Source organism: Ixodes scapularis, unplaced genomic scaffold (assembly GCF_016920785.2).
Source record: "Ixodes scapularis isolate PalLabHiFi unplaced genomic scaffold, ASM1692078v2 PGA_scaffold0__279_contigs__length_252992795, whole genome shotgun sequence".
Taxonomy (NCBI): Eukaryota; Metazoa; Arthropoda; class Arachnida; order Ixodida; family Ixodidae; genus Ixodes; species Ixodes scapularis.
This window is the reverse complement of record NW_024609835.1, coordinates 60559729-60573719: the sequence shown is the minus strand read 5'-3', so window position 1 is coordinate 60573719 and position 13991 is coordinate 60559729. Positions and strand designations below refer to the sequence as shown.

Here is a 13991-nt window from a genome sequence, read left to right as displayed (position 1 = left end):
TTTTTTCCCCTTCTCCAGGGTTCATTTCCATTATTCTTGTCCAGCTCGCTTGCACCTTTGCATTTAAAGGGACAATGAAGGCAATTTCGGAGATCTTTTTGGCGATTGAACTGGGTTCCAGGCACGTCTCAGGCCACGTTGCCCAAATTTCAGCCGAAACCGGCGCTTGTGTGCCGCGCAAATCAAATAACAGTCGCGGTAATAATCGTACCGGGATCGACTGGGGCGACGCCCCAAGAGTTGCGGGAGAAGCCAGGAGAAGCGGAGCTCACGTGATCGATGCGGGGCCAAGGAGCGCGACGTCACAAGAGACGCGTCCGCGATTGGTCGAAACGAGAAACGTGCCCTCGGTCACGTTTTAGTTCGCGATTTTTATAAATACTGTTCTAATTCCCGCTTGAATAACCATCAAAAGTGTAAATCGGATCGGAAATGATTACTAAACCGTAAATAAAGCAGCATCATTTTTTTTTTTTTTTTTTGCTACGCTGGACGCGAAACCGGCAACGAGCAACTATGGGCCAACAAAATAAAATTAAAAAAGAACACGGTACTCGAAAGATTTTGCAAAATGGTAGCTGTACATGGCTGTTCTAACGGTCGACTGAAGACCAGTATTCGTTCGGGCGACGCTAGTTTTCACGTGTGGGTAGCTGTTCGTGTTCTTTGACGACAAAAAGAGGACGTCCGCGGAGGAACCGGATCCCGGAACGGCGGGATCGCTGCCGCTTTCCCTTCGGCATCTCCCCCGCGTCCGTCCTTCGGCATGCGGGCCGCTCGTTGCCGGCTGGGCGGTCTCCGTCGGGTGATGGCAGTGGCCGCCACACACGTACCCCCGTTCCGTTGGTGTTCGGTCACTGAACGGAAGCTCGAACTCGCTCGCGAGAGCGGCATTCGTCCACGTTGACAGAGTCGGCGCAACGACCGCGCCACCGCGCTGCTATAACCCACCGCGGTAACCAGAGTCTCGATCTCCTAAATACTACCGATACCGACTATTCACACTTGACGTCACTCCCTACGTCACCTCCGTTTTCGGAGGCCCAGAAACGAGACTGGAGATGGTTCAGTTTCGGTTTCTTTACTTCTTTCGTCGGCACATAAATACGCGTCATAAATGTCTACAAAAAATTGGGCGGCATGCTATGTTCCCAAGAAGGATTAAAACACCATTTAAAAAAATTAAATAAAATCGTCTTCATTGTCCCTTTAAATGCATTATAATCATAATATTTCTGGATTTTGTTAAAATCTTCCAGCGCGTTTAGGGGAAAGTATAAGAGTTGTACTACCTCATTAGATCTCCAAAACGAACCTAAAAAAAAAAAAAAAGAAATGCCGATACTCTTGCGCATTCCTGAAGCTCAAGTTTGTATAGCAAATTTTTTTAACATAAGGCCGTAGAAGCGTTGAAGGGACGCTACGAACACCCAAAACATCACTCATGCATCGATATCTCAAATGGATGGCCGTACTTGTGGAAAAGAAAGGCGCAATCAAGCGAGGGCTATGACGTCATTGTCCTCATGGAAAATTTGAGACTGAGGGGAAGCGGCCTCGCTTCTCTCCTCCTCGCTTCGGTTCACCAGCTTGACCGACGGGACGGGCTTTAGCGAAGAGGAGAGGGAAGGAGAATCGTGACGTGACTTCTCTCGTCGACCTCGCCGTACGTGTTCAATCGCGCGCTTCTTTTCGAAAAAATACTGCGATACGTTAGAGAAATCGCTGTATGAGTGATGTTTCTTTGGCTTCGGCAGGCAGCGTCCCGTCTATCCGTCTAGCCTTGTTTTGTGAGCTCGAAATTTCGGTTCAATATCCCTTTACATCAACAAAAATAAAAAAAACAAAAAAAAAAAAACGCTCACCTCACCATGTATGGATGTACGTGCGTCGCCAGTCCTGTAGCTGATGAACAGTAGTTGCGATAATACGGGGGCGATTATGCGAGGTCTTTCGTTATAGCTTGGCAAAAAGCAAACGTTACGGACCACTATAGAGCCAATCAGAACGTTGGAGCGAAGCCCGGAACATCCCTCCGAGAAAGGAGCTCCACTCCTGAAGATATATTTTCGTTTTGCGTGCGTCGATTCGAGGCTTCGATTGGCTCGCTTGCGCCGTTGCTTTCGCCGCTTGCCAAGTTACGTTGCAACAGAGTACAGTTTCAGCGGGCTGCGGATAGATGTCGTCGCTCGCCCGCGACGCGGCTCACAGGTCTCCGCCGGTGCCGCGGGTGCAACGGGCAGAGGGGCAGGGTTCCCGACGGCACAGGCGCCCGGCACCTGGCCGTAGCCCAAAGTGCGCCGACGTTGGCACTGATACGGACGCTCGAGGCGATTTCACGCGCGGGGCGTGCGCGTCACAAACTCACACGCCTCTCGGATACGCGGCTGGAGGCGAGCGCGGACACGGGCTTCTCGGCCCTCGGATACCTTGTTTTGGAGAGGGAACTCATGCGGTCCTGACCACGGGAGCCTCCCGGCAACGGGACAACGCCACCATGAGACGCTCAACAGGCGAGTTTTTGGATAGATCACTACTCCTCGTCTCGCGAGGCGTGCAGCTGGGACGTCCTCGATTTGTAGTCTTGGCACGTGCTTATTGATACGTAGTGTCTTGTGTTTGACGGAAACAACCTTTTTTTCTTCTTCTTTTTGAGAGAGAGGAAAGAGGGGACACGCGCCAGCTTGTGGATGGTAGATTTCATTAAATTGATGGCATTCGTGTACGCTGGTTTCTTTGCTTCTTCTTGACGTACAAACTTTGATCCAGTGTGGGATGTATGTTGTAAGGAAGGTCACCTACGTCGGCAAGGATTATGCGCGTAATTATGGATGGATATAAATTAAAAGTGTGCGGAAGAACTTGACTTGTGGTACGGGTTGCTGTACTTTGTTTGGTTTTTAATTGCCATTTTGTTTCAGTCACGTAATCTTACCGCTTTAAGTAAGTTTGAAACGGTAGAACGGTGTATCCGATAAAAACAATGTGCATTTTCGGAGTAAATCTCGCTTGGAAGTTTTCACGTACCGCCGGTTCTAAACCGGTATTCCACTTTAGTGTTATCTATAGACAAATGTGTTGCCAAACGCTCAATTAACTCATTCTGTACGTCGGGGCAAGGCTGCTGTTCCCATTTTGTGCACCGGAGCTGTACCGACACGCGATAAACGATAGCGAGAAAGTCATATTCACTTATTTTACATAAGATATCCGTAGAAATGTTTTTCCTTTTCTTTTTATTTTGTCTCATATATTTAAATTTTTTGTTTACTGTAAGAAGCGCGACGTGGATATTTCATTTGAAGCCTTGCATGCAGTACGCCACAAGACCTTCCACGCAAAAAAAAAAATGTTAAAAACGATTTAATTGAGCCGTAAAAGAATTTAAGGTTCAGACGAGAGAAGAAAAGTTGGTAGATTTCGGTGACTTGGCTCACTTGAACGTTTGCTGGCCAGTTTATTAAATATATAGACGGAATTAGACCGTAATATTTGACATGGGGTCTTCCTATATGATACTGAAGAGGGCTACATAGTTTTGTAAATATCAAAAATGAAGCGGAGTTGCCCTTTAATACCGAGTGGAAAAATCGTGAGTTCAGTAGCAGTCAACATTTGAACAGCATTGCAGACCTCGTCAGCATGAGCCATGAGCCTCTGCGTAATACTAAAATTTCTGGCCGCATAAAAAGCTGCCACTATACTATATTTTGCTATAACTTGGCAAGAAGCAAATACTACAGCTCGCGTATGTCATTTAAGAGTGCCAGAACTAAGTGCATGACAGCTCTCTATAGTTGGTATTCACTGGCAGCCACAGCTGAGCTCGCTGTTGCCGAGCATGTGTTCATGGCAAGCTTCCACAACGCTTCTAACACGTATAATGCACACCATCAAGATTGTCTTTTAGGGGGACTATAAATAAGAACTCATCCCGAGTATGCACTATGAGCAGTCCCATCAAATGTGGCATCCGGTGAATACCACCTATAGGAGGAACGTATGCCAACACTGTATGTTGTCACGTGCCTCACCCCAACCGGCCATGATTGGCTCGGTGGAGCTGTAGCTTTACTTGTTTGCAAAGTCATCCTGAAACAAAGAAAATTATCATGCTACATTTGGAAGAAATAGATAGTGGGACAGGTGGAACAGTGCAATAAATGATGTATTATCCTTTCTTTTACTATGGATTCCTTTGGATGAAGCTTGATCTCCACTACTGCCCTCTCATCTCAGACTTACAACTGGTGCAGTTCTGAGACTACCGTAGAATACCACGCATCCGCCCATTCCACATTAAGTGCCCATTCCCAAATTTGTAAGATCTAAGGAAATATGCACAGTACATTGAATTGATATGTAAAATTGATGACTGGACAAGCGCCCATCCCCGATTTTTTTGCGATTATCTTTAAATGGACCTTTTGGCAAATATGTGCTGCCACCTAGACATGCGACTGGGTTCGAGACTAAGTGGCTAGAAAACTATGTGCGCGCAAGGCCTCTCCCACCCGTTCGACACCCAAAGCGTCAGCCACATCCTGCTTACCCACTGAGGCACTGTGACCTAGATACGGCTCCCCCAAACTCGCCCTTGTCCTCATCGTGCGTAATCTTCTGCCCAGAAGTCGACACAATGAAACGATCTTCCCTCTCTGCTCGGCCAGAAGGAAGAGAAAGGATACTAGAACCATTTATCCTCGAATCGATGTTTCTACAAAAGGTCCGTTTTGAGTGGGCGCTTGCTTGGTATTTTACGGTAAATCTAGGCCCAACGACTCACCCGAGTGCACGTGTACACGAGGTAGTCTGTCGCTCCAGGTTTTTCCGGATGGCTGGAAGCAGTTCCTTTCGAACTTTTATCAGGTCGTTCACAGAAAGGAATAGCAGCTTCAGGTAGGTCCTCTTCAAACCCACTAGGTGGTTAGGCTGTAATTGCCCAAAACAATTTGCAAATCTGGGAGATACAAAACCTAGGAAATAGTGACACATATATAAACACCATTACTTAACACGGAGTCACAGTATTAACTTACAGACGAGCAACTGCGATGAGGTAAGAACAGAAAGCAAAGCTTGTCTTCAGACAAGCGAATTTGGACCTTGACTCATAAGTGAAGTTGTTACCATAACCACACACGATGCGAAAAATACTGCAAACTCTTACCAGATCGAGATCTTCTTTTGGAACTTGTTCCACCCTCACGACAGTTCCCTGGTATTTTCGGGTGAGGAAAGAAATAACTTCTTGCTCTGTGCCCGGCTTCGCGGCGACGTAGAAGTAAGGCTCGTATGGCAGCGAAGCTTTGAAGCGGCTTCCATCTTCCTCGATGAAGTAGTAATCGACGGCACTGATCAGGCGTTTATCTTCGTTCAGGATTTCCGTCTGCAAAAATGTATAATCACATTAGAGGGTAGACATTAAAATGTCATTTATTAAACCCATAGCGAGTGCCAAAATTTGGTTACCGGGTGTATGTTGATAAGCCATCCGATCCTTTCGGTTCCTTCCTGGTGCCGTTTGAATCCGAACTTGGCATCAAGCTCGTCGTTAGAAAGTGACTCTAGAAGTCGCCTTTCCGACGTGTCATCTCTCCTATGAAGAAATCAAGTCATTTCGTGAAACGGGCGAAACTAAGGAGCGAAAGCACGAGACGTTCAGAGAACGGTATGGGAGCTTTGTTCAGCTTACGTTGGGAGTTTGCCGTCGTCACCGCTTTTTCCGGCCTTGTCGAACTTGCCGAACTTCAACCGACCAGTATTCTGCCACACCATGGCTCATAAACTGTATAATTTTAGGTCATTCTGAACTTTCTGCAGCGTGGCGATTACCCGGCCGTCTCTTTAACAGCTCCCGCCAAATTTACTCCATAGCTCACATTTCCACCGCTACTTTGTAAAGGCGCTACAAACAAAACTAAAACGTTTAGTTTCGTTTTCTGATATTTTTTTCAATTCAAGATTCTTATTACATTACAAAAATCCGAAGGGTCTGTAATATTCACGAACGGTAAAAAATATTTCAATAAAATATTGCCTTCAATGGGAATATAGCTACAGGGCTACAGCGTAGACCCGAACTAAGCATATAAATAGACACGTTACTGATCAAATGTGACAGTGTTACAGTTACAGTTACTAAGGGGAAAAAGTAATCCTGCTAAAGTTACAGTTACAAAATTGAAATAGGGAAATAAATTTTTACCGTGAATACAAGGCAACCTCATTGATACAAGGATTCGGGCCACTTTCGGCCGCCAAGACAGGGAGCCGAAAACACGGTTTGGGTTTTGTTTGCGTGCTTTTAAAGGGCAAAAAAACCGCTATGTTTCGGGCATTCCGCAATTCAGTCGATCTTTTGTTACCTTTTCCACTTCCACTGGTTTCTTGAAGTGCTGTAATGATTCGAAATTGACTGGGCAACTTTTCTATGGCGGATCTTAGCGAAATAAAAGAGGCAGCGAGCCGCGGTCGTCGAGCACGAACAGTCTCTGTCTCGCGAGCGTCAATTTCACGTTGATCGCTTAATTTTGAGATCAAAGATGCACACATCCGACTCTTCCGGACAGCGAAGATATTTATTCGAAAAAATCACCACTTGAGTTCTTATGAAAATAAAGATTGATTGAAAAATTAATTAATATTCGCCCAGATATAACTTTTTTTTTTTTTTTTCAGCCTGAACGCGGGCTTGTGAGCAAAAACTTACAAACTTAAAAATAAAATAAAACGTTAACTTTGAGAGTTTCTGTCAGCAGAGGACTTCAGAACGGCAGGAATATTCTTCGTGGTAACGGTACAAGAACTCACCGGACAATAGCTCACCGGACAAAAGCTCACCCGTTTTTTTACAGACCCGGACAAAAGCTCACTTAATTTTTTTTTCTACAACCAGGGCGAAACACGGGGGTGGGATAAAGTGCGGACGCGGACATTGCACCATTTTTAGGAGAACTGGTTCCCCGTCCCATGCAAAAGTGTCGACAAATAAGCCATAACAGGCGGAGAAGCAACGATTTGGGAAAAAAATTTAGGTCACCGAAATTGAGTGGAGCTGATAAGATCAAGCTTGATTGACTCACGGTATGCCGGAGTACCCTTGTTCCACGCCGAAGAAACTTCGTGAATCCAAGTTTTTGATTTATGTCATGCTAAACGCGCACATAAAAGTTAGGCAAAATGTCTCTTCATTACTAACGCATGGGTTTTCTGGGGGTTCAAGTTAATATTTGAAGTGAATGGCTAAGAAAATTATATATTTTCTTAGCCAATCATCTGCACATATTCGTTCATATATATATATATATATATATATATATATATATATATATATATATATATATATATATATATATATATATATATATATATATATCCTCTTTAGAAATCTGTGCGGGATTTTGGATAGGCTGGCGTTGCCTCCGCCACAGCTTGTGTTCGAATCTCTAATCAACAAACCATGCGCCTGTCAGATTTAATTTATCATAGCATTCTAGTGTCGGACGCATGCACCTAAGTTGTCCGCACTTTAAGACCAATATGCAATTTTCTGCTGGTGAGCTTTTGTCCGGGTCTGTGAAAAAATGGGTGAGCTTTTGTCCGGTGAGCTTTTGTCCGGGATTCCTTTTCGCATAGAACCGAATCTGAGGTTCGGTTCCAGTTTGATTTCAGACACGTCAATTTTTGAACTTCGAGAGCCAGATTTTTCTTTAGAGCATGCAATAAAGCGTTCGTTCGTGACACGATTAAAATAAGACGTGACACAACATGACAGTTCGAACAAATGCGATATGTCCCCAGGAGTGTCGTGTGATCGTAAGAAGTCGGACGCAAAACTAGATTTCTTACCTTATCACCTAGGTTCTAGAATCTAAAATTGCCTTTTGACGTCCGCGTCTGCCAGGGACGGCGCCAGGATCTTCATAATGGGGGGGCAGTGGGGAGGCGAACCAAATTGGGGGGGGGGGGGGGGGGGGGGCGGTTGCTTTGCGGTGCTGTCGCCCACGGGCTTATGCAAGATAGCTTATGCGGTGTGCTTATTGAAAAGGGAAATGCGGAGAGACACGAGGAGGAAGACGGGGGGGGGGGGGGTGTATTACAGCAGGGACCTCTGCCCCCTGTGCTCAGACTCACAACCAGGTTTTGCTTCCCTTTCTGAGACAGTGCGGAATTCCCCATGACCTCGACTTTAACTAAGCTCCCCTTCGTTCACGTCTCCGGTCTCCGCTGAAGATACGCACCACAGAGCGGAATACGGAGAAAAGCCAGCAGGCGTCACGAAGGGAAGCTGCTTTTTCTAAAGCACTTGATAGCTAACTCGCCCGCGGTTCGGGAGATATGAAGGCACCCTACCCGCGGTACGACTTCCAGTGGCTGGAAGCTAATAGAAAAAAAAAAAAAAAACGCATGAACGGCTTTAAAGTCTGGACACTCGTTGCACTGGGTCTTCAAGCCGACGTCGTAGGCAATTATTTGTGTACAAAGCTGCTTCATCTTGGGGTGGCAGAAGAAATTTTAGGGGAGGCGCCCGCCACCCCTCGCATCCCCTCGGCGCCGTCCCTGGCGTCTGCACCCGTGTACACGTAAATATCACCCAAGGGATCGCCGCGTTAGGTCGACGTTGTCTACATTCGTCGCCAAAAACACGCCGCTCGCTTTTTCGCGGGCATGATCGAGCACGAGTGGCAGTGGCGCAATTATTCGCATCCACCTTGAAGTACGTCCGACAGGCGCGTAGCTATAGTTTCGCTTTGGCCAGCTCGAACACACTCATGGCGACGTAGCGCAGGTGACGAAGCGATGCTCTTCTCACACACGTTTTTGTGCGCGCGTAGGCTGTGCGGCTCCCGGATATTGCGTATTTCGTGACGTCGCGCTGATTCCGTGCGCGCGCGCATAAGAAAGTTGGAGGATTTCAACTTTTTCTGAACGCGCCGGAAAACGCACTGTGACGTCGTAGGGCGCTCCTGCTTCCGGCCAATCTGTGGAGGGCACTAGTTCCGACTCCGCGTTTCTTTGCCGTCTGGCGCAGACGCTCTCCGCTTGCCCGAAGCCGCACCGTCATAACTAGGGTGTGTATTTTCCGGTTTTAACCGAAAAACACCGATAAACATCCGTCGGTGACGAAAATATAAAATCGGCTAAAACCGAAAAACACCGGTGGTTGGATATTTTTGCCCTGGTTAAAACCGAAAAACACCGGCCGTTGCTAGTTTCCGACCTAGCGCAACTCTTTCCCCGTAGAGGTTCGTCAAACGTGTTATCTCGTGGATCCTGCATTCTTCCAGTGTTTATACATGGCTTGCAGGTGGCGTCAGTCCGCCCTCCTTTCTGGGGGTCAAAAGCGTCTGGTGAACGCAGTGGAAGCTAAGCTCTCACACGCCTTTCCCTTATTGTGTCTCCCATGGCCCCCTTTTGTGAAAAATTAACACAGTGGAGGGTAGGCTCTCACGTGCCTTTTCCTCATTGTGTCTGGCCAAGTGATGTCGGTGCAAGCCATATATTCAGAGGTTGCTGTGGTTCCTGGAAGACACTGCCAACGTCCGTGTCGCACAGGAGCGTGCGTTTTCATAATTGCGGGTTGCGAACCGCAAGGAACGTGCTGCCATGACGGCAGCACGTTCCTTGCGTGTAGATGCAAGCATGAGAGTATGCTTGCATCTACTATAATAACCAAGTGTGAGACATAGTTGCTTCCTAGAGAAGAAGCGTATGAACTATGTGAATTAAGTTGGAACTCTCTGTCTGTGATCAATCGCTTCTTTTTTTTTCACCGATATTCACCGATTTTAGCCTCGTCGCGAGACGTTTCACCTAAATACACCGGTGTTCTGAAAATAAATATACACCGAAAAACATCCGCCGATTTTTCTCACAAATAAACACCGGAAAGTACACACCCTAGTCATAACCAACGCGCATACATGGTTGTGACCTACCTCGTTGGTTGTGACTCAGAAAGCGCACCGAAAACAGCAAAAACGCCACGAAATACGCAATTTCCGGGAAGTGCACGGCCTACGCGCGCACAAAAACGCGTTGGTTTGGATCGCGCTTTACATGCCTCGGTTGATTCGTGGACGTGGACCTGTTCGTAGGGGTCTAACTTCGTTGAATGTCTCAAGTGCAGTGGCGTCAGGTCGGCGGCACCCGGGGCGGAGGCTTGCGTCGATACCTCCCCCCCGGCTCGTCGCCCGCCGCGACACCCCCGGGAGCGCTGCACCCGGTGCGGTCCGCCCCCCTCCCCACCTTGTGACGCCACTGCTCACGTGTACACAAGTTTTCACTGGGCCATTGGGCCACTGGGTCCCCCTTTCCTCCACCTCCACCCCCCCCCCCCCCCCCTGGCGATGCTGGGCTAAACCACCTCTCTTCGAAAAAAACTCAATTTTAGGAAAAAAAAAAAAAGCAATAAAAAAGGAAACAAGCCTGCAGACGGCAGGAAATAAATACTAAAAGACTCCATGCAGGTCATTACAACTGCGACGGCAATTGCTAAGGCCCTCAATTCGCTCTTGCCCTACAAAATGAACATAGAAAGGCAGAAAAAAAAAAAGAGCTCGGGCATCTTACAATTGAGGTGTCGGAAGCAGAAAGAAAGGAGGGGAGGGGAGGCCCCAGCAAAAGTGAAGATTTCGGGGGGGGGGGGGGGGGGGGGGGAAAGGGGCGGGCCCCATGCCCCCCCCCTGGGTACGCGCCTGTGCTTGATCCTGAAACTCTTTCGGCCCCGCTCCTCCACTCATCCACACTGCCTTAAATACCCTCTTGCAAAGCAAAAACAAAAAAAACAAAAAAACTAGATTTACAAAATTTTTGATGCAATACCGCCAACCAATGTAAACCAAAGAAATAAACACGGGTATTCTGCTTGCCTGTAAAAGGGATTATAAATTTGCCCATATTCTTCATTCTCCACTGAAGAATGGAAAGGTCTCTAGTTGGACTAAGAAATCATGTTGCTGTAATTTTATGTCAACATGCAGTACCAAGTCTAGACGTTTTCGGAAATTTAGGTTAAGTGCCCCAAAATGTCATTGTAACTTCGCAACAACTAACAATTATTCAACTTGGAGGCACGTCATCGTGTGCTTTAGGCTGCGTCGGCTCGTGTATGTAGGGTTGTGTTTTATTAGTAATAATAAAAATATCGCTTTCCCTGCTGCTACAGGGGAAGCTGAAGGGAGAGCTGCAGGGAAAGCTAATCGAAGCATCAAAAACAAAATTAATTTGCGATATTAAAAATGCGTGAGATCTTTCATGTTCTGAATAATAGAGGGTTTGGCCTACCGCGGTCCGTGGGATCCGCGGCCATGGTACCTAGCCGAGCTGGCTCTGAAGAGCGTGCTTTGAGGTGATGTGAGCTCACTGCGGTGACGGATCGCGGAAGCGTTATAACCAAAACTTTCTAATAGAGGGTTTCAGCATACCTCTTCCGTGAACCGCCACCGCGCTACTTTGAGCTCGCGCTACATCTGTAAGCATGCGGGTACGGTAGCGTCCCCGCAGCGCATATACCGTGTCCGTGGATTGGTAGTACTGTGCAAAATATCTCTGATATTAAACATGTATGATTGAATTGCCAGGAAGACACGGTTCTATAGAAGTCTAATCGAACTTATAAAAGTTACGTACTCATGCAAAAAAAAAAAAAAAGTTTCATTATAATGTAGAGCCTAATCACTATTTTAGATTAGTATGTAATTCGTGTTTGCTTTGCTACATTTTGGCACCATTTGGGAGATCTTTGTCAAGACATATTAACATTTCTGTCAGCCAGTATAATTGAAGTACTGTATCCGACTTTTTTTATAAGTCACCAGCTTTTCAAAAGATTGGTATGATAAATTACAATAACTTGCATAAACAATCGTACATACAATGTCGTTGAAACAGGCATCATAAACCAAAAGCGCATAAAAGTAAATGAGGCTAATGGACCTTTATCACGTACCGACGGCACCAAGTGGTGGCTGCACGAACTAAAAATCGAGGAAGTAACCTACCTGCGCTACCAATCGATAATGGGAGCTACGCTACCAGTTTCTTTGCTGTCTGAGCTGCGGCGCGTGCCCAACGCGACTTAAAGCGGCGCATCCGTGGTGTACATTCAAACGTCGTGTTCTTCTTTCCGTCCACTTTCCTTTTTTGTGTAACACAATTATATGCTGCAATTACGTCTTCTACTCACTGATTCACAGCCTCCTTCCGAATTTCCTCGATTTTTCGTGCCGACTTCCGCCGCTTGGCATGGGGCGCTCGCGCGTGCGCAGAACGCTTCTCGGAAAAGGTCCATTGCAAATGCGACGCGATTGCCTTCTCTGTCAAAACATTCCAGTCAAGCGCGAAGGTAGAATACCCTTTCGATTTACCTGCACCTCCTGCATCGGTCCAGAATAGTGAGGGCGGTGCACTTCCAGCATGTGTATTGCGATCAGGTCAGATGTACACCGCCCTACACTCTAAAAAAAAAGGGCATCACCTTACACCCTTTTGTCCCATATGATGCACCCCAAAACTTCATTTTGACGTACAGCGCCCTATATATAGTCGAACAGACGGCCCGAAATTTTACCACGGGGTTGATAACCGGTGCAATATAACTTCTTAAATTGCTAAAGTACGTATCAAAGACCAAAGAAAGAAAACATGGAGTTTTTGCAGTAGGGCCGAGAAAACTCCGATAATCTATTTTCTAGTCAATAATACGTACATTAACTATCTTATTAAGTTGTACCACACGGCTATCAAGCCCCTCGTAAAATTTGGGGCCGTACTATCGCAACTCCAGCGCGCCGCTCGCCCTCCTGCGGACGAACGGAGAACCAGAGGAGCGGGGACGGCAGCGGCGACGGCGGCACGGAAACGGTGGCAGGAACTGTCGGCCTTGATGCGTTAAGCAGTTTTAACGAAAAAAGTGAGCACGTTAAAATAGGAATTCTTGTGCTCCGCCTTGCAGCAACCTTGCACGAAGGACCGGGAGGTCTAATTTCATTAGGGACTTTTTGTGAATCGCATACGCTGCGGATTTCTGATCTTGTGCATGGCCGCCAGCTCAATCTGTGCTCAACGTGACGGAAAACGCTTCCGCTAATAATGAAGAACTATATAGTACGGTCTACGGTTTTCTCCTACTTGCCATAAGTAGGAGAAAACTCGTCGCGCAACGGTATGTCGAGCAATACAAATCGGGAATGGGTTCGCGTTTTAAGGCCGTTATAAGGAACATGACCATTTATTCCAAGCACTTTAAAAAGACAGAATACCCGTAATTGCTTTCAGGTAATTACAAAGCAAATAAAGAAATGCTTGAATCATTTTAAGCGCAAAAAAAAAAAAAGTGTTAGCCAGCCGTTTGTGACGAGAGCTTAGAAGGCGCAGTTTTGGCCAGAGGGACCGCAATGCTCCAAATAACACGGTGCAACAAATGTACGCTATATTAAAATATTTTTTTATAGAGCAATAAATAAAACCCATAAACACGCCAATTATGTTAATAGGCAGTTTTTGCATAGCGCACGACACCCCTAAACTTCAGTAAGACGTACAGCGCACTGACGTTCAACCGGCGCTACCAACTTTCACAAGCGGCTTGAGAGCCGAGTTATGCAACTTATTAAAATAGCCTAAGTGTAAATGACTGTAAAAAAAAAAAAAAGTAATCGGGGTTTTTTCGGCCCTACTGCAAAACCTCGGTGTTTTTTTTTTTTTTTTTTTTTGTTTCTCGGTACTCTTTGATGCATACTTTAGCTGCTTAATATCTTCTATTGCGCCATTATCAAGCCTCTCGTAAAAGTTGGGGTCGTCAGTTTGACGTCCGTGGGCTGCACGGCGAACTGAAGTTTTGGAGTGTCGTATATGTGACAAAAGGTGTAAGGACTACATTTTTTTTTTTTTTTTTTTTTTTACTGATGAGCACGGCAGCGCTCCAGGCGCGCACTGAAAATCGTGCTTGAAAGGCGCAGCGCGAGCTTGCGGTTGTAATGCTACAC

At 46.5% G+C, this 13991-nt stretch overlaps 1 protein-coding gene across 1 annotated transcript; it reads right to left on the bottom strand.

Annotated features, from left to right (window-relative positions):
* Positions 1-4031: 4031 nt before the first annotated feature.
* LOC120837638 (DNA polymerase epsilon catalytic subunit A-like) lies at positions 4032-5843 on the bottom strand (the record flags this gene model as incomplete). Its single annotated transcript, XM_042288662.1, has 5 exons — positions 5696-5843; positions 5473-5599; positions 5171-5389; positions 4787-4932; positions 4032-4092 (listed from the first exon to the last, which is right to left on the bottom strand). Coding segments are annotated over exons 1-5 (636 nt in total), but the record flags the coding sequence as incomplete, so codon positions are not given.
* Between the last annotated feature and the right edge of the window lie 8148 nt (positions 5844-13991).